Source organism: Dama dama, chromosome 25 (assembly GCF_033118175.1).
Source record: "Dama dama isolate Ldn47 chromosome 25, ASM3311817v1, whole genome shotgun sequence".
Classification (NCBI taxonomy): Eukaryota; Metazoa; Chordata; class Mammalia; order Artiodactyla; family Cervidae; genus Dama; species Dama dama.
Genome location: NC_083705.1, coordinates 57,668,818 through 57,695,921, shown reverse-complemented (window position 1 = coordinate 57,695,921; position 27,104 = coordinate 57,668,818). Strand labels below are relative to the sequence as shown.

Sequence of the window (27,104 nt, the reverse complement as noted above, 5' to 3'; positions counted from 1 at the left end):
GCATTAGCTTCTGACAAAATCTCATCCATTCATTATTAAAAAAAAAAGAAAGAAAAAAAACCTTAACAAATAATGAATAGAAAGCAACATCCTCAATCTGACATAGTCTATGATAAAGAAGCCCATAGCCAGCATTATATTCAGTGGTGAGAGACCAAATATTTTCTTTCTAATACTGAGCATATGGCAAGATGTATGCTCTTACCACATATTCACCATTGCACTTGAGGATTTATTTAGTGCAATCAAATAAAAATAAAATTTAAAAGTATTCAGATTGAAAAGAAAAAAAATATTTTTTATCAAAAAATGTCAAGAACCTGTAGGTTGGAAACCCTAAAATATCCACAAAAAAACATATAGGTATAATCAGGGCAGCACATCAAGATCAATATTAAAAATGGCTATTGTATATTTAATATACTAGAAAAAAACAGAGAAAAAAAGAATTGATAAAAAATTCAAGTCACCATAGAGTCAAAGATAATAAAATATTTAAGAATAAATTTAGCAAAATAAAGGTAGGAATTATAAACAGAAATTGAAAAATCATTTCTCAGCGAAATGAAAGGGATTCCTGATAGAAAGGACTGCTGATGGAAATATAAAGTTGTACAGTCAGTTTAGAAAATAGGTTGGAACTTTCTTTAAACCCTGAAGTGTGAAGTAAGATTCTCTCAGTTGTGACTCTTTGAGACCCCGTGGTCTATATAGTCCATGGAATTCTCCAGGCCAGAATACTGGAGTGGGTTGCCTTTCCCTTCACCAGGGGATCTTCCCAACCCAGGCGTCAAACCCAGGTCTCCCGCATTGCAGGCAGATTCTTTACCATCTGAGCCACAAAGGAAGCTCAAGAATTAAATACTGAATGTGAATTTATAAGCCAACAATTCCACTGCCATATGTCTACCTAAGAGAATGAAAGGAACTTCCACAGAAAACCTGTATACATATGTTCATGGAGGTATTATGCATACGGTCCCAAACTGGGAACAATTCAAATGTCTATCTTTTGGTGAATAGGTTAACAGTAACATATCCATGCAGTAAAATTATATTATAAAAACAGGAAACAAATCAGTGATGTGTGCTTACACAACATGAATGAACCTCCAACATTTATGCTTTATTGATAAGGCTAACAGCACTTCTTGTTTTTGTTTTAGTCTCTGTGTCCAACTCTTTTGCAACATGATGGACTCTAGCCCTTCAGGCTCCTCTGTTCATGGAATTTTCCAGGCAAGAATCCTGGAGTGGGTTGTTATTTCCTTCTCCAGGGGATCTTTCTGACCCAGGGATTGAACCCACGTCTCCTGCATTGGTGGCAGTTTCTTTACCACTGAGCATCCGGGGAAGATCAATACCACTCCTTGAAATTGTGAATCACTCAGTCATGTCTGATTCTTTGTGATCCTATGAACTGTAGCCTGCCAGGGTCCTCTGTCCATAGGATTTTCCAGGCAAGAATACTGGAGTGGGTTGCCATGCTCTTCTCCATGGGATGGGGACCTTCCTGATGCAGAGATAGAACCCAGGTTTCCTGCATTGCAGGCAGATAATTTACCATCTGGACCACCAGGGAAGCCCCTCTTACTTGGAGCTTATTTAGTTGCAGAAAGCAAAACGTTTTTTAAGAGCCTTTGGGCTTCTGACACACAAGAGCTTCCCAGAGATTCCAGCCCTCAGCTGTCAAGTCTTCTAGACTTCCTGGGGACAGATATTAAGACAGACCCTTTTAGAATCCTTTAAGGGCTTCCCTGGTGGCTCAGATCGTAAAAACTCTATCTGCCTGCAAATCAGGAGGCCTGGGTTTGATCCCTGGGTGAGGAAGATCCCTTGGAGAAGGAAATGGCAACCCACTCCAATATTCTTGCCTGGAGAATTCCATGGACAGAGGAGCCTGACAGGCCACAGTTCCTGGGGTGGCAAACAGGCGGACACTTCTGGGCGACTTTCACTTTTTAGAATTCCTGACCCCAAAATATTCCATCATGATCTATTATGCAGTCATAGGTGACCAATTCCAATGATAAGAAATATCAAAATGCATATCAAAAGGAAATAAGCTTTCCAACTAGGGTTTCAGCTGCAATGGGCCCTGCAGGGCACAGTGGCCATGGGGTTGGAAACAGTATTCTTTTCCAGAGGTCTTGCAGGAGCTTTCCTCCAGGGCATTGTTGTTGGGTGAGGGGGAGTTCCCACTTGGTTCCAGGTTGGCAGACATATCAAGCAAGGCTTCTGCTTCCATGGAGTTTGATGCAGCTATCAACTCCCACAGTCATCAGGCCTCCTAGAGTGGAGTCACCATCCTTCAGAGCCATATGTCACTCTGTCCTGACTCACAGGGGCTCTAAGCCCACCTACCTGCAGCTGTGGGTCAGGCTGGGCCAGCCCCTGCTGGGACATGGAGCCTGGCCTGGGCGATTAGCCAGCAAGGCTCCAGTTGGTGACAGTTTCTGGAGGTCTCTTTCCCCATCATCTGCTGAGGGAGATCACAGCTACTCTCGGGACTCTCAGGTCAAGTCAGCGTCTGGCCTCACTTCAAAACCCAGACTCTGAGAGCAAGCAGGACAGTCGAGGCATCATACGTGACATCAGCATGGACAAGGTGTGGTCAAGCCGGAGGCCACGCAGATCATGACTTCCTGTCCATCTGCACACTCGCCTACTTCTTGGGGTGCTGGTGTCTATAGTAAGCAACCTGGCAGGTCTTCCCTCTGAATTTCATGATGCCTGTTCCCAGTGCCTGGTCCATTCCAGCTACATCATACCCCACATATTCTATCTGAGCACAGAGGCTGAGAAGGAGCAATTCATCAGGAAATCCAAGGCCCAGATTAGCAGGATGGGATGCCGATAAAGCTTGTTTTGTTGGGTTGTTGTTTAGTCACTATATCTGACTCTTTGTGACCCCATGGACTGTAGCCCACCAGGCTCCTCTGTCCTTGTGATTTTCCAAGGCAAGAATACTGGAATGGGTTGTCATTTCCTTCTCCAGGGGATCTTCCTGATCCAGGAATTGAACTCACATCTCAAGCTACTCACAAATTATTCACTAATTACGTGTATATTCAAATGTTCTAGAGGGTATGGTAAGCCATATATATCAAAGATGTATAAGATAAAGTCTTGGCTACTAAGAAGTTCACATCTGAGAGAATCCCTATGCAAATAGGTGAAGTACAATATAGTTCATAATGCCAATAAAATAACATTGACAATGCAAAAATATTTTCAATGTAAAAATACTATTTTTAATTCCAATTTTGATAGGTGAAGTTAACACTTTTCTGTACATATCTAAAATATCATTTTATTCAAATTTCAACCTTTAGGTGACAAGCTTATCATGTAGTTTTAATTTCCAGAGGGAAATCAGATGCTAATTAAGGAAACAAAAGCCTGACACAGTTGTGTATGTGATTCTGATAGAAAAATTTTACTGGTTTAAACTACTCCTAAGTTAGCTTGATTACTGTAGGGCACCCATAAGCAGTTGAAAACTTACAATAAAATATAAATTATCACAACAAATTTGAATTCTATTATATTTACACATTATACAATTGTGAGAAAATTGGTATCATTTCTAAATTAAATCCATGAGTATATTGGCATTAATAATTATTATCACCATGTATACAACACATTGAAGGTTTTATGAAATGGTTCAATATTTATAAGTAATTTTTTAAATTCTGTATTACTTGTCTGTATTGCACATACTACTGAAACGTTATCAATACTAGTATGAATCAAAGTTACCTTTCTTTGAGAATACAAAATATTGATAGTTTCATATGTTACTTAGGGAAAAAAGGAAAATGTTAAATGGTAGATAAACTACCTAGACTCATAAATGTAAAGTAAGGTACTCATGGAGAGTAAAAGAAAGGCAATTAGAGGAAAAAAGCAATAGCTTCAAGCCAGAATTGAAACCAATGGTTTTATTCAGCCTTCAAAAGTCAACTAGGCTCTCTGAGTAAGTACATGTCTTCAGAGAAGTACATATCTTCATAGCAACATTAAGCCGCTTTATTTCCCAAATCCATGTTAATAATTAAAACTCTAGAGAATCTGGCATTTGGTTTCAACATCAGTATCCATCCAATGACCTGGGTATCATTTTTAAGGTGGAAATTTCTTGGCACTAATCCCAGAAATCCTGATTCAGGATGTCTTGAATGGGGTCCAGGAACACTCTAAAAGTTGACTCTGATGCAGATGAGAGTTGAGAAGTTGAAGAACAGTAATAGAAATGAAAGGGCCAACCTGCACACTCACTATCAGTAAATGTACACATGACTTACAACACTCAGAACAAAAGACTAGCCAAATGAGAAAGAAATGCTTCCTGCTCAAACACTGCAGAGAATCCAGTCACCGCTATCGCTCAGTGGATACAGTATAACCCAGACGGTGCTGATTTATAGAAAATGCAGATCCCTTGCATAACTACCTTGGGGAATTTGGAGAAGTGAAATATGCTTCTTTGAATATATGCTGAGCTAGAAACATATAGTATTGATGGAAACAACAGAAAAGAGGATGGACTCAAAACACACCTAAAAACTTTCTTAGTTTCTCCATGTACATTTAAGGCTCTGTTTGACAAGGCCTCTGACTTTCTTTTCTTTCTTTATCTAAAAAATGGAGATATATTAATAATTGACATATGGTGGTGGTGTGTTTTTTTTTTTTTTACTTTGTACTTTACAAACTTTATTAAATAATGAGCATTACTAACTTTCATTATGTGGTAGTGGTTTAGTTACTAAGTCATGTCTGGCTCTTTGTGACCCAATGGACTGTAGTCTGTCAGGCTCCATTTTCCATGGAATTCTCCAGCAAGAATACTGGAAAGGGCTGCCCTTTCCTTCTCTGGGGGATCTTCCTGACCCAGGGATTGAACCCACATCTCCAGCTTGGCAGGCAGATTCTTTGAGCCACCTGGGAAGCCCATAATTGACATACAACATTATATTAATTTAGGTGTACAACACAATGATCTGATATTTGTATTGATCTTGAAATGGTTGCTTGATGCAAAAGCACAGGTGTGCAAAAAGGTGAATGTGATCAAAACATACAGACTTCCAGTTATAAATAAATCAGTCCTAGGGATAGAATGTACAGCATGGTGACTGCAGCTGACTAATAGAGTATTCTATATGATAAAGTCTTTCAGAGGGGAGAGCTCAGGCTTCCTTCCTGAATGTATTTTCTTTGCCCTCCTCTCCACACTCTGGACACCCACTGTACTACCCTACTTGTAATTTTTCATCCAAACATGAGCTTTGATATCATTCTGTCTTTGCTAAAGATGTTTTCTCCACCTAGAATCCCCTCTTCTCCACCTTTTTCATATCTTCTCCATCTTTTAAAGACTCAGCTCAAATAATAATTCCTATGATGTGACATACTGTGCTTATGCTTTTATTTTATTTTTATTTATTTTATTTAAAAAATTGTTAATTTTTTTAAATTTTTTAAAATATAAGTATATTATTTTTGATAATAAAATAATTAAATAATTATTTTTTCTTACAGCACTTTGTATTTTGCTTGTATTCTTAATGAATTCAACCAGATCATTGTCTTTCTCACAAAATTTTCAGGCCTAGTGATTAAGTAATGGGCTTCCCAAGTGGCATTAGTGGTAAAGAACCCACCTGCCATTGCAGGAGACTTAGACATGTGGGTTCAATCCCTGAGTCAGGAAGATCCCCTGGAGGAGGAAATGGCAGTCCACTCCAGTATTCTTGCCTGGAGAATCACATGGACAGAGGAACCTGATAGACTAGAGTCCGTTAGTGTGGCAGAGAGTCAGACACGACTAAAGCGACTTAGCAGCAGTGATTAAGTAACACAGCCTCTAAACTCTCTTCACTTTTAGAGACACTTGTCCTTGTGTGTGTGTTTAGTCACTCAGTCATGTCTGACTCTGCAACCCCATGAACTGTAGCCTGCCAGACAGCCTCCTCTGTCCATGCGGATTCTCCAAGCGACAATACTGCAGTGGGTTGCCATGTCCTTCTCCAGGGGATCTTCCCAACCGAGGGTTCAAATCCAGGTCTCCCGCATTGCAGATGGACTGTTTACCAACTGAACCATGAGACTTGGTTTAGTTGCTGAGAAAACACATGTGGTAGGCAACCTTCTAAAATGGGTCCCAGGGATCCCCACTTCCTGGTACCCACATGAGTTTTGTGTGTGCTAAGAGACTTCAGTCATGTCCGACTCCGTGTGACCCTATGGACTGTAGCCTGCCAGACTCCTCAGTCCATGGGATTCTTCAGGCAAGAATACTGGAATGGGTCGCCACGCCCTCCTCCAGGTAATCTCCCAGACCCAGGGATCAAACCCACATCTTTTAGGTCTCCTGCACTAGCAGGAGAGTTCTTTACCTGTAGCACCACCGGTGAGGCCCACCCACATGAGGCGCCTCCATGTAATTTTCTGTCCTGAAGTGTGGTCTGGATCTAATGGTTTGCGTCTATTTAGTGCATGTGTGTTAGTCATTCAGTCGTGTCCAACTCTTTGTGACCCCATGGACTGTAGCCCATCAGGGTTCTCTGTCTGTGGGAATCTCCAGGCAAGAATACTGGAGTAGGTAGCATTCCCTTCTCCCTGGGATCTTCCCAACCCAGGGATCACACCCTAGTCTCCTGCTTTGCTGGGGCAAAAGTGACACCACTGATAAGAAACAGCATGGCATCACTTTTGCAGGGGAGTAGAACACTATTTGAAGAAGACAAAGTCCATGGAGCCATCTGACTCCCCCACCCCCTCCTTCCTCTCTCTTTTCTCTACTGATGCCTGGGCTGAAGCCTCAGCAGAAGTTGCAGAATCACCCTCTGGAGTCAGGTGTGCTGGGCAGTGACTGATGTCTTCACTGTTGTTTTCCTTTCAGCTCACTGGTGACCTTGTTGAGCCAGGTCATCATCTACCTCATTGGTCCTTGCTCTGTCCAGGATATTCCTTATATCTTTGGCACTGGAAAAGGCACTGCTATTAAGGGCAGTGAGCAGGTAGGAGGTGGCATAATATAGGTAGAGAGGATTTTCTAAATATAGGGAAATTATCACAATGAAATCATTAGGAACTCTTGTAGTTTTGTTTTTTTGGTTTTTTTTTTTTTTTTGAGTGTGATCTAGTAATGAATACCTATTAGATAGAGATCAAAATCTACCCACCTACAACACGGCCACACACATACCAATTGCACATATATTTGCCTAGCCTCATATTTTGAGTATTTGTAGATCAGGCAGGAAAGCATCTGCCTGCAATGTGAGTATCCCAGGTTCAATCCCTGGATGGGGAAGATCCCCTAGAGAAGGGAATGACTACCCATTCTAGTATTCTCACCTGAAGAATGCCATGGACAGAGGAGCCTGGTGGATTACAGTCCCTGGGATCACAGAGTCAGACATGATTGAGGGACTAACAATTTCACATTCACATATTATTTTTAAAATGCAAATTAACTATAGAACTCTAATAGGTTAGCAATCTAATGAGCTTAAATATAGATGGATAGATAATAGATAGATGCCAAGATTAACAATAATTTCAATTCAATTATTTGTACAATGCAAATGTACATGTAATTACTATGCTGTTTTTCAGTTGCTAAGTCATGTCCGACTCTATGACCATATGGACTGCAGCCCACCAGGCTCCTCTGTTCATTTAACTTTTCAGACAAGAATACTGGAGTGGGTTGCCATTTCCTCCTCCAGGGGATCTTCCTGACCCAGGAGTCGAACCTGTGTCTCACTGTGTTTCCTGCATCGGCACACGGATTCTTTACCATAGTGCCACCTGGGAAGTCCTGGCTCCAGTCTTGTTTGGGTTAGTCATTCACCGTGTGACAAATGAAAATATATCTTAGCTTACATTTTCTTCACTCTTGCAATGTGGATAGCAATAAATTGAGTGAATATATATAAAGTTGCTATAACAGCTTGGTTTACTAGCTTAAAACATTTCTTACAATTATTATAGAAAAATTATGTACTTTTTCCTCATTTGGCCTGAGAACACTATTCCATGTCTATTTGGCACACAGGCAGAAGGAAACCTTTTAAAATATTCTACCAAAAAAGTTTATTTACTTTGTTTAAATCTTTCATTTCTTAATGACCCATTTGGTCAGTATAAATCTTTTGCAACTTTCCCCTGAAGGCTATCTGAGAGTACATTTAAGTCCATTGAATTCAGCATAAGTTGCATAGTTTTAACTAACTAAATTAATTTGGAGGATCAACTTCTAACTATTCCCAAACTCTACTTAGGAACAGACTTCAATCTTAGTTTTAACCCACAACCAATAATGCTTTGAATGTAAATAATGTTCTGTAGAAGTTTATAAAAAATTAGATGAAATTTTGTTGAGCCTATCATAGATAGTAATTTCAGGTTGATTTTTCTCTACTGAAGATGAAATTATTTGCCTTATGTTGAAGTAAGAAACATTAAAGCAAAGTAGTTCTAATGCTAAATAATCTTAAAAATTAATTACCTTACAGTTTAATCCCAGTTTATAATGGTGTACTTACATACAAGTGCATATTCCCCAAATATAGCACTTAGTAAGTCTTTCACTGATTTCTGATATGTTCCACAATGAATGGGAACAATGTATCACCATCTGGATAACTAACACAATCAAGAAAAGAAGAATCGTCTCTGGTATCATCCATTTATTTTATAATTTTGTAAATTTTCTAAGGCTTTAATGCAGTTATTTATAATTATCTTTGTATAGTAATATGTGTTATAGTCAATACCCCCCAAAAAACACAAAAAATTAGAAACATTTGCTGTTGAAAGTTTCTGATAATTTGAATGAAGTGAATTTTTGAGACTTCAACTTTTTTTTTTTTTCAATTTGAAAGATTAGTATCATAAAGCCAGCAAAGCAGTAATGCATTAAAGAATTATTAGGGGTCTAATAAAATTATTTGGACCACCAGCTGTTGTAACACTGATTAATGATTGCTTTTTAATTAATTGGAAGTTGTTCAATCATTGTACCATTTCATTTCATCTGAGAGTTTTTATAGAAGGGTCAGGGCCAAAGCATATGCTAGTATAATCTGCAATAAGGTACATTTACACAATTTTTTTCCACTTGGCAGGGCAAATGTGGGCTATTTATTTCATAGTCATTCACCATGACAATAATTTCCTGCTCAGGCTGGCTGGTTTGAGCAGAGAAAGCAACCTTCTATATTAAAATTTAAATAAAGTTGACTTTCAAAGTCTGTGAGCTCAAATAAAACCCACAATAGCCTATCCTTATTGCAGAATCATTAATTACCGCGTGGTATGTGCCTAGCCTCTTTCTTCTCCATGGAGGTGAAAGGTGCATAGTGTTTGTCTCACCAGACTTCTTTGAAGATGATAATTCCTCTCAGTAGTCTTTGAATAGACAGTGGAGTGGATCGAGGTAGATAATTTAGAAACATTAGCCAGCTGCCCTCTGACAAGGTGTGCATATGTATGGGTTGTGAGTCTAAGTCCCAGTTCTGCATACGTCCCAGTGAGTGCCAACATAACTGATGAGACTCCATACTGTGGGGTTTCCTAAGTTGCATTTAGGTAAAAACTACATAGGATGTGACTGCAGCCATTAAATTAAAAGATGCTTGCTCCTTGGAAGAAAAGCTATGACCAACCTAGACAGCATATTAAAAAGCAGAGACATTACTTTGCCAACAAAGGTCCATCTAGTCAAAGCTATGGTTTTTCCAGTAGTCATGTATGGATGTGAGAGTTGCATCATAAAGAAAGCTGGGCACTGAAGAATTGATGCTTTTGAAATGTGGTGTTGGAGAAGGCTCTTGAGATTCCCCTGGACTGCAAGGAGATCAAACCAGTCAATCCTAAAGGAGATCAGTCCTGAATATTCATTGGAAGAACTGATGCTGAAGCTGAAACTCCAAAACTTTGGCCACCTGATGTGAAGAACTGACTTCCTAGAAAAGACCTTGATGCTGGGAAAGATTGGAGGCAGGAGGAGAAGGTAACGGCAGAGAATGAGATGGTTGCATGGCATCACCAACTCAACAGACATGAGTGTAAGCAAGCTCTGGGACTTGGCGATGGACAGGAAAGCCTGCCGTGCTGCTGCCCATGGGGTTGCAAAGAGTTGGACATGACTGAGCGGCTGAACTGAACTGACCTGACATAGGATGTAGAGATTAGAGTGGAGTCAGTGTGTGCCCTAATTATACTGATAATTAACAAAATATAGCCTGAAAATAGCACAATATGGTTAATCAACTATGCTCCAACATAAAATTAAAAAAATTTTTTTTTAATTCATTTAAGTTTGAAAAATGACAGACTTAGGAACAATGACACTTGTTTGCATTGTAAAGTGCATACTCCCCTTACATTCTACAAATGGTTGCAGGCCAGGCTCTGACCTGAGGTGTCGAACCTGCTACTACACGTGCCCTCACACCACGATGATGGTTTTTGGTGGCTTTTGTACCCCATGGGGAGAAGAACTTTTGGAGCTACAGTACAGGTGAGTGAAGAACTAGAGGCAAGCTTTCATCTTTAGTTAAGGTACTGGATCTAATATCTGCCTTAAAAAAAAATGCACATTTTCCATGTGTATTAACAGAAAGGTTAGGTGACACAGGATAGCTTTAATGAAGACTATTTTTGCTATAGACAATATGTATTAGACAATAGAAATTATTTGAATAGGCTACTTCTGGTCAGTTATCACCTAATACATCCAAATCATTAGAGTGAATATAATGTAGTTCATAGAGGTCTTCTACCCCATAACTTAGATATCTCATTTTCACTCCACTTGTCACAGAAAATTACAGTTTATTTTTTAGCTATATTATGGTTAAACTGCCCCCAGTATTATGGATAAAGGAAATAATTCAGAGTTGAAATTATTGAAAGTATGAAAAAGATGATGAATAACATATGTAACCATAATAGGAGGTGATATGGGAAAGAAGAAAGATATCTAGCAGGAAAGGAAACTTTATTTTGTGTGTGTGTGTGTGTGTGTTTGGCAATGACTTTTTATTTTTTTATTTTTCATTTATTTTTAATCAGAAAAGCATTTAAAGAGAACGGGCGAAGCTAACATTCCATTCTGTTCTCCTGACAGCATGTCTGTTGAGGCAGCGGATTGGACGATCCACTCTGAGAGGCTAGCTGAGCAAGGAAGGCAGATTTGAAAGGAGACAGCAAGACAGAGAAAGCATACAGCCGAGGAGCAGCCTTCAGACTACATGTTTAGCATGGCAGGGATGCGCGAATTTCCTCAGGATCGAGTGAACACAATAGAAAGCTGGAATTGAGAAACCATGCTATGAACTCTCCCAAGAAAACCATCTGCAGCACAAGGGGACCTGGACCTGAAATTAAGAAGCTATGGGGTCTACCACTGGGTGCTCATAGCAAGTTCATGGGCAGATAGGATGCTCAGAACCCCAACACCAAATAACACAAAAATTACATGAAGAGAGTCAGTATTTGGGCAGTCCATTTAGCCAGTCCGTTTTAATCCTAGAAGCACTGGCAAAAAGGGGAGTGCTCTCTCATCAACCAGGGGTATATGAGAGAGATTAATGTGAAATAATAACATTTGCAGCAACATGGATGATTCTAGAGATTATTAAGCTAAATGAAGTAAAGCCAAAGATAAATATATGATATCACTTTTATGTGGAATCTAAAAAAATAATAAAAATGAACTTATTTGCAAAACAGAAATAAACTCACAGACTTAGAAAACAAACTTACAGTTAGCAAAGGGGAAAATCAGAGAAAGGATAAGTTAGGAGTTTGGTATTAACGTATACACACTAGAATATATAAAATGGGCTTCCCCAGTGACTCAGTCATAAAGAACCAGGTTGCCAATAGAGGAGACACAGGTTCGATCTCTTGGAGAAGAAATGGCAGCCCACTCCAGCATTCTTGCCTGGAAAATCCTGTGGACAGAGGAGCTTGGCAGGCTACAGTCCATGGAGTTTCAAAGAGTCAGACACAACAAGTGTGACTAAGTCTTTCCTATGTATACGCACTGAATTCAGACTGATCAAAAACCTCTCAATAGAAATCTTCAGTTAGTGCTTCCCTGCATTGAAATTGACATTAGCTGCCAGAACGTTGTACCAGATGCACAAAAGGAAATAGGAGGAAAGCAATATACAAGATACTTAGAAGGAATTTCCTCAAATCTTTCAATAGACCTTATGCAGAAGAACTGCTATGATGCATTTCCATTATAGACAACGATGTTGATAGCCAGTGTCTCCACTCCTATCCTGATCTGTTACCTTAGGAAGCTTGTCACCTTGATAATATCCTCTACTGTCCAGCCAAATCCACCGGACCTACCATCACAGTCTAGAGGATTCTGGACCATGCAGAAGCCAACACAAGGAGTAATGCCTAATAAGCCTATAGATTCCAAATGATTCCTTGAAGAATTGCACTTAAAACTCCTGTATAAACATCCCACCCTGACAAGTGTTCAGGGCTGGTGCACTGGGAAGACCCAGAGGGATCAGGTGGAGAGGGAGGTGGGAGGGGAGATCAGGATGGGGAATACATGTAAATCCATGGCTGATTCATGTCAATGTATGGCAAAAACCACTACAATATTGTAAAGTAAATAGCTTCCAACTAATAAAAATAAATGGAAGAAAAAAAAACAAACTCCTGTATATTCCACAATGGTGTTCATATGCTAACGAAAGAAGAGAGAAAGAAGAGGGTGACTTTAGAAATGCTCTCTTTAGGACTTCCCTCGGTGGGCCAGTGGTTAAGACTCTGTGCATCCAAGGGGCACAGTTTCAACCCCTAGAATGGAGATCCCACATGCTACATAACACAGTAAAAATAAATAAATAAATAAAATCATGCTCTCTTTAACTTCAAAAACTGTTTCAGAACAGGTGATTTTATGTGATGATGGTTCCCTCCTGCCTGGCCTATGAAACTCTGCATAATATATACAGGGGTGCAATGTGGAAAGACATTGGAATGATGGTGGGTTTTTAAGGTTACCGGGTGGAAAGAAGTGAGCTCACACCATGAAAAGCACCGCTAGATATCCCTGCCGTCCTGCAAAAAAGGTGCAGTGGCAGCTGTCACAATTTTTCTGGACTTGGACAATGAGGGAAAGGAGCAGGTTTCTGAGTTTCCCCAGGAGACCACTCAGCTGTCAGTCCAAAACTGAAAAACAGCTCAGCGGGGACTCGTTTAAGAGTGTGAAATTCAAAGAACTGCAGTATAACATTGATCCCGTCCATGCCATACTTACTAACTTTACTCGCAATTATGGAGAAATTATACTGCGCGATGCTTTCTCTGTCTAGTAATTCATTAGTGGCGATGGTTCCTTCAGTAGCATCTATTGTAAAGTAGCTGTCCCCATCACTCTTCCAATCTATGAGGTACCTGTGTACAAAAAGAGGAGATGCAAATGTGCAATGATTACACATTCATCATTATGGCAGTCAGGCTAAGCTGACACAGTTCCTTATTTTTCTCCCTGTAGCTATTACCCACCTTGCAATAAAGAAGAGTGTAAGTGACAGCTTCTTTATTGCAAAGTCAGTATGCTCAAGGGGAAACTGGGAATAATGAAAGATTTAGTACTCCTGCTGTTCATATTATTTTAGGGTCTTGACACCTTGAAAGCTCAGCAGAGACTAAAATTCTAAAGCTGACCATGGGTTTCCTTAACCTGCTGAATATTAAAACTTTTTCAAGCAGTAAAAGATTCCTTAATGGTGGCTGTGGGAAGAGCTGGGGGTGGGGTAGGCATCTGGAAACAGTAACAAAGAACTTAGGTCAGAAAAGAGGTAGCATCTTTGTCTCCACGGACAGAAAAAAAAAAAATCATGTTAAGGAAACTAGGGAAATTCTTAAACTGACAGGTGCTATAATTGCACAGAAATATTTTCCTCAAACACACAAAAAAGGACCATGATTGTTTTATTACTCTTAAGTATCAGAACAAGATCCTTAAAAAAAGTGACCTTGGCTATACTGTCTCTTTATGTTCTTTATTAGCCAAACTCCTTGATAGTAAGTGATCCGCTTTCTTTATGTGAAACAGTTGGAATAAGAAATCCAAGAATATGAATTTAAAAAAATATGCATTTGTATAAATCTTTATGTAGCAGTGAACATATACAGTGATATATATAAAATCATTTTAAAGGTATATTTTCAATCATCATATTAAGACATTTTGAAATCTTTCCATGTGCCAGGTATTGTTCTAAATATTTATGTATGTTAATAAATTCTCACAACAACCCTAAATAATGATATTATTAATCGCCTCATTCCACAGGTGAGGAAACTCCTGAAGTTCACAAAATTAGAAAGTTTTAGAGCTGATATTTGAACCAGGTCATAAATGTTTCCCACATAATTATCATTGTGTAGACTTACCAACTTTAAATGGGCCATTTTAAGTGAAAAGGCTCTGCTAATCAAAAGGCTAAATGCAAAATATATTTATCACCATTTTTGTGATTAGAGAATCAAGGTGAGGTCCTTACAAACAGTGGCTGAAGACAGATGACATCATTGTAGTCAGCCCATCTAAATCCCCGGTCATCACGAAATGTTAATTAAAGCCTGTGTTTCAAAATAGCAAGTTTTAATCTTGACAAACAGGTTATTTAAAATTGGGACAGTGTGCGTAACATTTTAGAACTAGATCAAAACTAGTTTGTCTCTATAGATTTATTGTTTGATTTATAACTTGTCAGTATTCATTAGTAACTGATAGGATCAGAGTAAGAACCAAGCTTTTTATCTGCCTTTGATATTTCCATTGTTGATTTTTGAAATTCATTGATGCTTTATGAGTTCAGTGTAGCATCCTGTCCCATAGAAATGATCTCAAAAATTATAAATGAACTTAAAAGCCAGAGAGTACAGCATATAATGAGCTTCATTCTCTCTATTGCAAGATGCCCTTTTTGGAACAAAAAAGCATCTTCTCACAGTACCCGTTTTCAGCACCTTTATTCAGCTTGGTAACATGCCTAATTTGAGGTAGATTGTCACTGAAATCCCTTGGTGACTATAGCATTTCTGAAGAATTGCTGGTGTAGACTAACAGTGGCTGGTATTTAATGGTAGAATTCACTAAATATTTGCTGAGTGCCCACTATGCTGCAGACATTGTAGTAGGGCTGAAGCACAAAGGAAATTATAAAGTATAATGCTCACTAATAATGAGTCTAGTTGGAGGAATGTATATAAAGAGGATTATTATGTTTGATAGAAGGACAGAAAAGACAATACAGGAGTACAAAGAAGATCCCTGGTTCAACACCTATTGGTTCAGGCAAACCTCCCCGCACACGATGTTTGACTGGCATTAGAAGGCTATAAAGGAATTATTTATGAGAAGAGAGAGGCAGACAAAGTAGGGTGAAGAGGAAAGATATTTTAGGAACATCAACAGCAGCAGCAAAACCATAGACTGCAAAACCAAACCCACTTCTCCTGCAATGAAAACAAAATACCCTTGAGTTTTACTTTCTTTGTAGTAGAAATCAGGCTTGATTTCTAAGGTATAACCTTTATTTTCAAAATGCTCCTTACATCGAGTTTGTTTAGAAGTTACTATTACAAATGATGTGTTATATATGTAGAATAATTATGCATTAAGTATGTATTTATTTTATTGTGGTGCTCTTCTTAGCTTCCCAGGTGGTGCTAGTGGTAAAGAACCTGCATGCAATACAGGAAACTTAGGAGACATGGGTTTGATCCCTTAGTTGGGACGATCCCCTGGAGGAGGGCATGGTAACCCACTCCAGTATCCTTGACTGGAGAATCCCATGGACAGAGGAGCTTGGTGGGCTATAGTCCTTGGGGTCACAAAGAGTCAGACATGACTGAAAAGATTTAGAACACATTCACGTGCAGGCTGAAGGAAAGAAGACACGAAACAGGCCGGTGTCCTTTACTTTGACTAGGATACTCATGTGAAGTGGATGTTAGATTTACTTGTCATCTTTAAGTGTGATGAAGATAGGACAGGAAAATGGAATCTATAGAAATTATTAGTTTGGATAAGTAGAATGAAGACTTAGATGTCAGAGCTGCACAAGGTCATAACGGGTTTCCTCAGAAAACCATAAGCACCAAGAGTAATCAAATATTGATGTAAAAATATTAATATTTGGTACAGATATTGTAGAGCATTAAATCTAAGTGTGACTGGAAAGCCTGAATATAACTTGCAGTGCTGAGTTACTATTACTAATTTCCATACACAATGGATGGAATTCCCATACACTTTTCATGGATGAAACATTTTTTAATTATTGTTTCCTGTGACCATTCTGTTCTGATCTTAACAAACATATTTTGCTCTGAGCACTACAATAAAGTCTCACTTTTCAAGCATATCCTTCCTTTTTTCCTAAGCCCTATTTTAAATAATAGCTTTATCCACATACTATTGGAGAAGGGAATGGCATCCCATTCCAGCATTCTTGCCTGGAGAATTCCATGAACAGAAGAGCCTGGTGGGCTGCAGTCCATGGGGTTACAAAGAGTCGGACACAACAGAGTGACTAGCACTTCACATACTATACAATTTCCCAATTTAAACTGAACAAGTCAGTCATTTCCATATATTCAAGTTGTGTGGTAGGTGGTAAGTTTTAAGATGTTTTAAACTTATTCATTCATTTTCTTTTTTCATTTAATTCATCACTTGGGCTAAGCTCCAATTACTGGAAATTTCACTTCTATAGATTGAAGATTGTGAAGGTGTGGTGTTTCTGGATTTTTCCTCTGCTACTTCCTTTCGCATTGAGTGCATATTATTCTGATGGAATATTAATTCTTTTATTAAATAATAATGTTATAGTCTATATTTTTAGTTATTTTATTTTTATCTGCTCCAGGTTTTACTATATACTGCTTAACATAGATTAAAATTTATGTTAACTTAATTCTAATAAAATATAGAAATTTCACTCCTATGTAGCCATGTGCTATTATATATATGAAAAGTGAAAATGAAGTTGCTCAGTCCTGTCCAATTCTTTGCGACCCATGGACTATAGCCTGCCAGGCTCCTCCATCCTTGGGATTTTCCATGCAAGAATACTGGAATGGTTGCCATTTCCTTCTCCAGGGGCTCTTCCTGACTGAGGGATTGAACCCAGGTCTCCCATAGTGCGGGTGGATTCTTTATCAGCTGAGCCACAAGGAAAGCCCATATACACATATACATATACATATATATTAGCATATTTTTCCCCTGGTGGTGGCTCAGTGGTAAAGAACCCACCTGTCATTGAGGAGATACAGGTTTGACCCCTGGGTCAGGAAGATCCCCTGGAGAAGGAAATGGCAACCCACTTCAGTATTCTTGCCTGGGAAATCTCATGGACAGAGGAACCTGGCAGGTTACCATCCATGGGGTCACAGAAGAGTCAGAAACGACTTAGCAAGTAAACAACAACAACAAACAATATGTTGATAGAGCAAAAAATTTAGTAAAACATTTTTATAATTAGTGCTTTCATAACCTTATGTCTATTAAAGCTGGAAAATAAAGGGAAGCAAATATTTTGGGAAGAGCTAAAGTTGTCTAGTCCTACAGACTCTTTTACCCTGAGAAATTCTCTAACTTCTACAGGTCCTGGATGGAGGCAGGATGGTCTTCTCACTGTTCTCATTTAGACTCTCCAGGAATGAAGCAAACAATATGAAGTGAGGGTGACTAGACTCCAAATTTCCAGCCTGCCTGGGAGAGGACTTCTCCCTGTGAGTGAGGCTGAGTGGAGGAAGCAACTGGCCAACTGCTCAACTAGGAATTTTGCTTCTGAGAACTCAGAGGTGGAGATTGGAAACACTGGCATTCCTGCCCCTTCCAGCAAGATGATATACCCCAGGATTGAGAGCTGAGGACAGAGGAGCCATCTTTTCTCAACCATTCTGTCCAGGGTCCAGAGAGAATTCTCCATCCGGCTGAACTGACAGACGAGAGGGGAAGTGAGAGAGCAGGTCCTGGGTCAAGCGCCATAGCCTCTTGCTGTTCTTAGGGAGTTTTAGTCGATCTTCTTGAATAAATGTTTCTTCATTTGCTATATAGAATAATTAAATATTTCTACTTCAAGGAAACATATCTAGGACTCTAAGAATGTCTTACTTAGGACAATACACTATTTCGGGTTTGCTGAGTGAGGACTTTCTCAGGACTAGCGCTGAGTGTCCTGAGACCCAAAAAACACCTTGGTCCCAGGAAAAAAATGGAAAAACTGATCATCTTATTTCTAGTTAATGCTTACAGTATCTTACAATTTATAAAGCTGATTCAGACAGAATATGTGTACAATGAATCACTATACACTCACAGGTCATTTTTTAAATATAATTTTTACAAATATGTTATTTATTTGTTTGTTTTGGGTGTGCTGGATCTCTGTTACTGCGTGGGCTTTTCTCTAGTGGGGGAGAGTGGGAACTACTCTCTAGATGTGGTGCACGGGCCTCTTCATTTGGTGGCTTCCCTTGTTGCAGAACATGAGCTCAGCGTTTCTGGGCTCTAGAGCATGGGTTCAACAATTGTATCCCACGGACTTAGTTGTATTGTTGCATGTAGGATCTTCCCAGACCAGGAATCAAACCCGTGTCTCCTGCATTGGCAGGTAGATTCTTTACCACTGTGCCACCAGGGAATACCCGCAGGTCATTTTTAACTGTAGTTTTAACTTTTTCCGGTAATGACTTTAAAAACTTAAGAACTTAAATATTGTATCCATAAAATAGGTGCCTATCTCTGCTGATTCATACACATATATACATAATGTGTATATATATATATCAAACCAAAATTCAATATATTGAAAAGTGAACAGGCAAATTTCATTTATTTAGTTATTTCAGTCGAACACTGAGATAAAGTTTGCATTCCCTAATTAGCCACCACTGAGAGGCAAAGAAATATACATAGAATGAAGACCATGAACTTTTTGGAGAGATAACTTGGGTGATATACTAGTTCCTTCACTTACCTTGCGCAATTAGGTTAGGAATCTTTCTCCCTATTATCTGTTCTCCTTGTCTCTTATAAAATTCGGAAAATAATGCCGATCTAGCCATGTAAGGGAAAGTGTGGTACAGATGAAATGAGATAAAATATATGTATCTAGTTATAGAATCACACATGTGGAATGTTTACACACATGTACACGTGTGTGTATGTATCCTTTCCTCCTACTCTCTTTCCACATTATCCGTTATTTTGTAGTATTTTTCATTTAAAACAAAAGTCCTTCTTTCTAACACATAATTGTATGCTTTGTTGTAGCACCAAATTGTAACATATATATCTTTCAACTTTAAAACATCTGAGGGTCTTCCCTAGAAATCCAGTGGTTAAGATTTCACCCTCCCGATGCAGGGGATTCAGATTGGATCTCTCATCAGGCAACTAAAGTAAGATCCTGCATGCTACAACAAAGACACAGTGCAGCAAAAAGAAAAGAAAAAAAAAACCTTCCTGAACTACAGTTCAGTTGAGTTTAGTCACTCAGTCGTGTCTGACTCTTTGCGACCCCATGAATCGCAGCATGCCAGGCCTCCCTGTCCATCACAAACTCCCAGAGTTTACTCAAACTCATGTCCATCAAGTCGGTGATACCATCCAGCCATCTCATCCTCTGTCGTCCCCTTCTCCTACTGCCGCCAATCCCTCCCAGCATCAGGGTCTTTTCCAAAGAATCAACCCGTTGCATGAGGTGTCCAAAGTATTGGAGTTTCAGCTTCAGCATCAGTCCTTCCAATGAACACTCAGGACTGATCTCCTTTAGGATGGACTGGTTGGATCTCCTTGCCGTCAAAGGGACTCTCAAGAGTCTTCTCCAACACCATAGTTCAAAAGCATCAATTTTTCAGTGCTCAGCTTTCCTCACAGTCCAACTCTCACATCCATACATGACCACTGGAAAAACCACAGCCTTAACTAAACAGAAGTTTGTTGGCAAAGTAATGTCTCTGCTTTTTAATATGCTATCTAAGTTGGTCATAACTTTCCTTCCAAGGAGTAAGCATCTTTTAATTTCATGGCTGCAATCACCATCTACAGTGATTTTGGAGCCCAAAATAATAGTCAGCCACTGTTTCCACTGTTTCCCCATCTATTTTCCATGAAGTGATGGGACCACATGCCATGATCTTAGTTTTCTGAATGTTGAGCTTTAAGCCAACTTTTTCACTCTCCTGTTTCATTTTCATCAAGAGGCTCTTTTGTTCTTCTTCGCTTTCTGCCATAAGGGTGGTATCATCTGCATATCTGAGGTTATTGGTATTTCTCCCGGCAATCTTGATTCCAGCTTGTGCTTCTTCCAGCACAGCGTTTCTCATGATGTACTCTGCATGAAGGTTAAATAAGCAGGGTGACAATATATAGCCTTGATGTACTCCTTTTTCTATTTAGAACCAGTCTGTTGTTCCATGTCCAGTTCTAACTATTGCTTCCTGACCTGCATACAGGTTTCTCAAGAGGTGGGCCAGGTGGTCTGGTATTCCCATCTCTTTCAGAATTTTCCACAGTTTATTGTGATCCACACAGTCAAAGGCTTTGGCATAGTCAATAAAGCAGAAATAGATGTTTTTCTGGAACTCTCTTGCTGTTTCAATGATCCAGTGGATGTTGGCAATTTGATCTCTGGTTCCTCTGCCTTTTCTAAAACCAGCTTGAACATCTGCATGTTCCTGAACTACAAAACCCCCACAAATCCTACAAGTACAAACCACTGGAACAGTGTCAGACTTTATTTCTTACAATAGTGTTTTTGCTTGGTCCTCATTCACTATTTTCTGGCATCTAGTTTTTATCTCCATCATCTTGTGAAGTTGGTACCCCCTTTGTTTGTATGTTATCCTCTCAGAAAGCTTCGTGGTGGTTTAGTTGCTAAGTAATGTCTGGCTCTTGGAATACCATGGACTGTAGCCCTCCAGGCTCTTCTGTCCATGGGATTTCCCAGGTAAGCATAATGGAATGGTTGCCATTCCCTTCTCCAAGGGATCTTGTCACCCCAGGGATCAAACCTGTCTCCTGCATTGCAGGCAGATACTTGACCAACTGAGCCATCAGGGAAGCTTCAGAAAGCTTACTGCCTTCTTAATATTTTCTACTTAGTGAAATATCTTCAGGATCCTCCTAGAACTGGTCAAACTCTTAATACTAGGTCCTGGCATTTTCCTAAGGTCCTATCTTAGTGTGACTGGCTAACCCCTATGCCTGACTGAATGGCAAACTTGAGACAATGACCATTTTCTATTGTGATATTTTGCCCAGTGTAACAATTAGGGGATATTGGTAAGAACTGATCATCGGTGAACGGACAATGAAAACACTCCTACATTTCCTGGATATTTTCAGAGAAGACATGCTACTGGTACTGCTAAGACACGACTCAGTTCTAAAATGCCTTCAATTAGTTTCTGCAAAACACCATCCCAGTGTGAGCCATCAGTAGTTTATTTTGCTACAGCCCACATCCAATCTAAGGGTAGATTGATATCTTAATTGCAACTAATCACAACACTATAATATGAAATGTCTAACTTGGCCCAGCTCACCTGTTTAAATAAAGTAAAACCTTTAGATACTGACTGTGTTTGAGTCATCTTATATTATTAAATGAGAAGATGATATTCAAATGAAAAAGGTATTTATGATCTAAATGATACAAATCTATAGTTCCTAGTATGCACAGTGACTGTTGCTAAGAAATTTGGTTTAATAATTGAATGGAAATCAAAAATTAATGCATTAACTTAATCTTCACAAGCCACTTGACAGAGAACAATTTTATTACTTTTCTGTAAATGAGTTTTCAGAAATGTCTCGAAGTTTTGCTCTCTTCATTAGGTAAGCATTTCCCTTAAAATTGTTTCTTTTAATTTGCCTAATAACTTTCTCACAGTTAATGGAAAAGCTAACTTTGACCCTGTCCCAATTCTCAAACACACTTTATACAAAAGTACTTGATGACACAGAGTTATATTAAAATTATTACATTTCATTCTTTAAGCAATAAAATGCAGAAGTGATGACTCAAGTCCAGGTAGGAAATATTATTTTGTTAAATTACTAAAAAATGACCAAAATATTTTCCCTCCACTATTCCGTTTGTTTGCCTTTAAAAAATTATGTCTGGTTGCAGATAACTAAATGAAAATAAATTCAGTTCAATCTATTTCCATAAACATTTTACAGAGAACTTAGGTCATATACAACACTTAGAATGTAACTGCTTCATCAACTTCACAATTACATTGTTTTCTTGGGAATCCCTATATGTTTCTCTCAAACTTTCAAACTTTGTTAAATAGTAGTTCTAATTTCCTGCTAGTCTTTTTTTTTTCCTAATCCTCCTCTTCATTCTTAGTTTCCTCTCAGCAGAATTAAGTCATATATCAGTTAAGATAGATTCCCTTGTTTATTTTAAATGTCTGATGAAAAGATAAATGCATTATCAAATTATGAAATTAATAAAGGCACAGTTCTTCTACCTTTAAATTCCATCTAGAGGCATGTAATGAGTGTAAAATAGGTCTCTAATAGTAAAGGAATATTCCATAATCTACATAGCATTGAAATCATAGCCGTTATACTTTTTTATTTTCTTCAATGTGGCTTAAGGTCTCCTCACTATGGTGATTTTCTTTTTTTTAGTCATTTTTTAATAGTCACACGTGGTTTTCTGCCTGTGTATGGCCTTACATAGCTAGATGTCAACTCTCCTCTGCCCCCAAGCCTTTAAACCTGGTCTTTGATTTATTCTGCAGGGACCTCACAGCAGCTTCCTCTAGTGGAAAGAAAATTAAGTTTAGGCAAATATAGATTAAATATGGGTTCTACACTTAAGAACTTAGATAGCAAGCATGCAGTAAAAGTTTTTTCAGTGTTAAAAATATGAACAGTACTACCCGGATAAGCGAGTAAATTAGGTGATCACACCTTTGCTTATGGTCTTCCCATGAAGCCTTGCCAAAACCCTCTAGGAAGTATTTGTTGCTTCCTTAAAAAAAAATCGGGGGGCTTCCCTGATTGCTCAACAGGTAAAGAATCCACCGCAATGCAGGAGACACAGGAGATATGGGTTTGATCGCCGGGTCAGGGAGATCCCTTGGAGGAGGAAATGACAACCCACTCCAGTATTCTTGCCTAGAAAATCCCATGGACAGAGGAGCCTGGCTGGCTATAGTCCAAAGAGTTGCAAGGAGTTGAACATGTCTGAAGGACTAAGCAGCAGTATTACAAAATTCTATATTCTTACTTCTTTTATCTTATTTACATATTTGAATTTTTGTTAACAGTCTTTCTCAAACAAGAAGGATAAAATAATTGTATTTTGTTTTAATGATTATGCAGAAAGTTTCTTTAGAGTATGGCTGGATTTATTGTTCCATCCATAATATCGTACATTTGCATGAGGGCATTGAGTTATCTTATAAAGATATCTGACTGTTCCTTTTAATAATGACCTGATCACATTTCAAGCTTGGAAATATTTGTTTTATATCTTTGAATATCCAGACATACTTATTCTGAAGTCTTTTTATGTAGCCATATCACAACTATTCCCTTGACCTGAATCAAATGTCAGTTGTTTTCAAATCAAGTTGGATCTCTTTACTCTCACTGAACACCATGGCCAATGTCTCTGAAGACAGATTTCATTGTAACTAGAGTCATTTACCATTTAATACACAAATATGGGCATCATGTTTGAAAGAAAGCTTTTATTTTCTGTTTGCTTTTTTTTTCTTTATGATAACTAATCTTCCATTTCTTCCTTGTGATTTATCAACTCTTTAGCTCCTTTTCTCTGAAAATTACTCACATTCTCTTAACTCAAAAATAGCCTTGGACAGCTTGTGAACTGGATTGACTATTATAATAATTTTCATGGTGAAAGACTTATATCAGCTTAGGATATATTTGAAGTAACAATCTTTAAAAAATCAAAAATATAAAAACTCTAAATAACTGATTTTAGAAAAAGCTATTCTCTAAAAGTATGTAAATTATAGAGAGGAGGAAAAGAGCTGTGAAATTTACACTTACATAGAGCACTCAACCCTTTGAGAGAAAGCAAAGAAACTGAAACTCTAGCAGACAAAATACAAACCCCAAACATTTAGGTAAGTAATAAAGAACATAGACTTAGGGACTTCCCTGGCCATCCAGTGGTTAATAATCAGCAATTCCAATGCAGGGGGCATAGGTTCAATCTCTGGTCAGGGAATTAAGATCCCACATGCCATGTGGTGTGACCAAAAACAAAGAAAAAACAACAATCAAATGAAAAACATAGACTTGGGCATTGCTTCATTCTGAGGAGTTACATGAAGCACAGAAAGATAGCTTCAAGACATTCATCATCATAACTATTATCTGGACATTTTAGCCATCATTTCATTATAAAAATGCAAAATTTGTTTTAAAATAAAAGTAAATTCATCATTGGATATCAAGATCCAATTCTTATAAAAATTAGAGCTATATATCTGTATCATAAATCCACTGAATTCTGTCAATAAATTCTTAGCTGTATCTAAATTTTGTAAGGACTTTGTAGTGATCTGGAAAAATAAAAGGTACTGAATCTCAAGTAATAGCAATTTTTCCCATATGTACAAAAGTCAGCAAAATAACTGTATTTTTTGATTTTATATTTCTAGCCAGATCAATGTCAATTTTCACATACTTGAATACAACTCTTTTCAGGTTTAAGTAAAGTCATTTTAAGTTTTAAACAAGATGAACCTATGTAAAGTGTTTAGTATGCTTGCTGGCATATAATAAGGTCCATGGTTATCACATGTTAAAGATCACATAGTGTACATTTTTTACTGACATGTTTTGGCATTCTATTTTAACAAGTCACTGAACATTATTAAATTTTATTTGTATTTCCAAAACTTCTGGAATTACAAAGCAATGCAAAAACCTAGATAAATACCTCAATTAGCCCTTATTAGCAGAATGATTAGAATCTAGCTACTTATGTTCAAATTAATCACTCAGTCATGTCCTACTCTTTGTGACCTCATAGACTGTAACCCACCAGTCTCCTCTATCCATGGAGTTCTCCAGGCAAGAATACTGGAGTGGGTTACCCTTCTCCAGGAGATCTTCTCAACCCAGTGATCAAACCTGGATCTCCTGCATTGCAGGAAGATTCTTTACCATCTGAGCCATCAAGGAGGTCATTCCCATTTTACTGAAGTCATAATTGAGTCTTCCTGTGCCTCAGTTTCTCTTGCTATAAAATAATCACTCTGATGCCTAAAAATCTCTGGCCAAAGAATAAGTTATTACAACATCACTATTTGCTGTTAGTTAATTGCCACTGAGTATGACTAAGATCATGGCATTCAGTTCCATCCCCTCATGACAAATAGAAGGGGAAAAAGAGGAAGCAGTGATAGATTTTATTTTCCTGGGCTCCAAAATTACTATGAATGATGTCTGCAGCCATTAAAAAAAAACAAAACAAAACAAAACAAAAAAATGTGCTTCTTGAAAGGAAAGCTAAGACAAACCTAGATGGAGTATTGAAAAGCAGAGACAACGCTTTGTGGACATAGGCCCATACTGTCAAAGCTATGGTTTTTCCAGTAGTCATATATGGATGTGAGAGTTGGACCATAAAGAAGACTGAGGTGCCAAAGAATTGATGTTTTTGAACTGTGGTGTTGGAGAAGACTTGAGAGTTCATTGGGCTGCAAGGATATCAAACTAGTCAACCCTAAAAGAAATCAACTCTGAATATTCATTGGAAGGACAAATGCTGATGCTGAATCTCCAATACTTTGGTCAGCAAAGCGCTGACTCACTGGAAAAGTCCCTGACACTGGGAAATGATTGAAGTCAAACAGAGCAGGGGGGGCGCAAAGGATGAAACGGTTAGGTAGCATCACTGACTCAATGGATGAGTTTGAGCAAACTCTGGGAGATAATGAAGGACAGGGAAGCCTGGTGTGCTGCAGTCCATGGGGTGGCAAAGAGTTAGACAGGATTTAAGGACTGAACAACAACAAGAAGACAAAGGCTAGAAATGTAAAGGAAACAATAGCTAGAAATTAAGCTCATGGCAGGAGGGGACAGGACATGATTATTTGTGGGGGCATTACACATAACTGAACCTTTCTTCTAAGGTTGTGTAGTTCCAGTTAATGCCATTGCTTCCTGGCTCTTTGCTATGCTAACTGATGATGAAATAATAATATTAATAAAATACTCAACCATGTGGAATATCCTAGTCTTAAATTAATACCAGGCACAATAACCCTATGAAAAGGGTAATGCAAAGCAGTAAATGCAGTAAAGCAAGAGGAAACAAACAGAACATACCTACACATGCCTAGTAATTTGTCGTCTTAATGCTTATTTTTTATAACACATTTTTACTATCATTCCTATGTGAGTAAACATGTTTTCAGGCTTAAAAGTGATTCATACTCCACATTCCTCAACTGACTTGATTCAAGTCTACTGTTTCCTCCATGGACATGAAAGTAAGACAACTTTTATGTTGATTCAAAACCACCTCTGTCTTTTGACAACCCCTCACGGGGCTCAATTAGATCCATCTGTGTCTACAGCTCCAGTGAATCTGGCTGCCACCCATTAGAAATAAGACTAAGGATGCTCCCTTATTTCAAAGTAGCACTTGTCAGACACTAGCTTCTGTGACATGAAAAACAAACAAAGAAGATAGGCTTGTAGCTGGAGAATTTATCTACAGTGTAGCCTTCTTTTATTCCACACACTTGGATCTTGATCTAATTATTTCCTTATGCTTGGAAGTTTGTAATTCTTATCTTTACCTTTACAGGGTGATATTTTTTAGTTGTAAATGCTCTGACTTTTTTTAAGTATTTCATTAAAATAATATTTTATTCTTATCTTGACCCTATCATGTTACAATCAGTATTCAAAAATATAACATATAGCAAATTAAACTACTTAGTATGTCCCCTAAGATATCATGTCCCACTATGTCCCACAAGTCTCATCTACTGAAGTGTAGAGAGTT

The 27,104-nt window shown here is 38.3% G+C and overlaps 1 protein-coding gene across 2 annotated transcripts in view; it reads right to left on the bottom strand.

The window, feature by feature from the left end:
- CDH12 (cadherin 12) overlaps positions 1-27,104 on the bottom strand; it is a 305,281-nt gene that overhangs the window by 15,712 nt on the left and 262,465 nt on the right. For both annotated transcript variants that reach the window (XM_061129640.1, XM_061129641.1), the window contains one exon: positions 13,319-13,455. In XM_061129640.1, the coding sequence (XP_060985623.1) occupies positions 13,319-13,455 (137 nt within the window). The remainder of the gene's footprint in view (positions 1-13,318; positions 13,456-27,104) is intronic.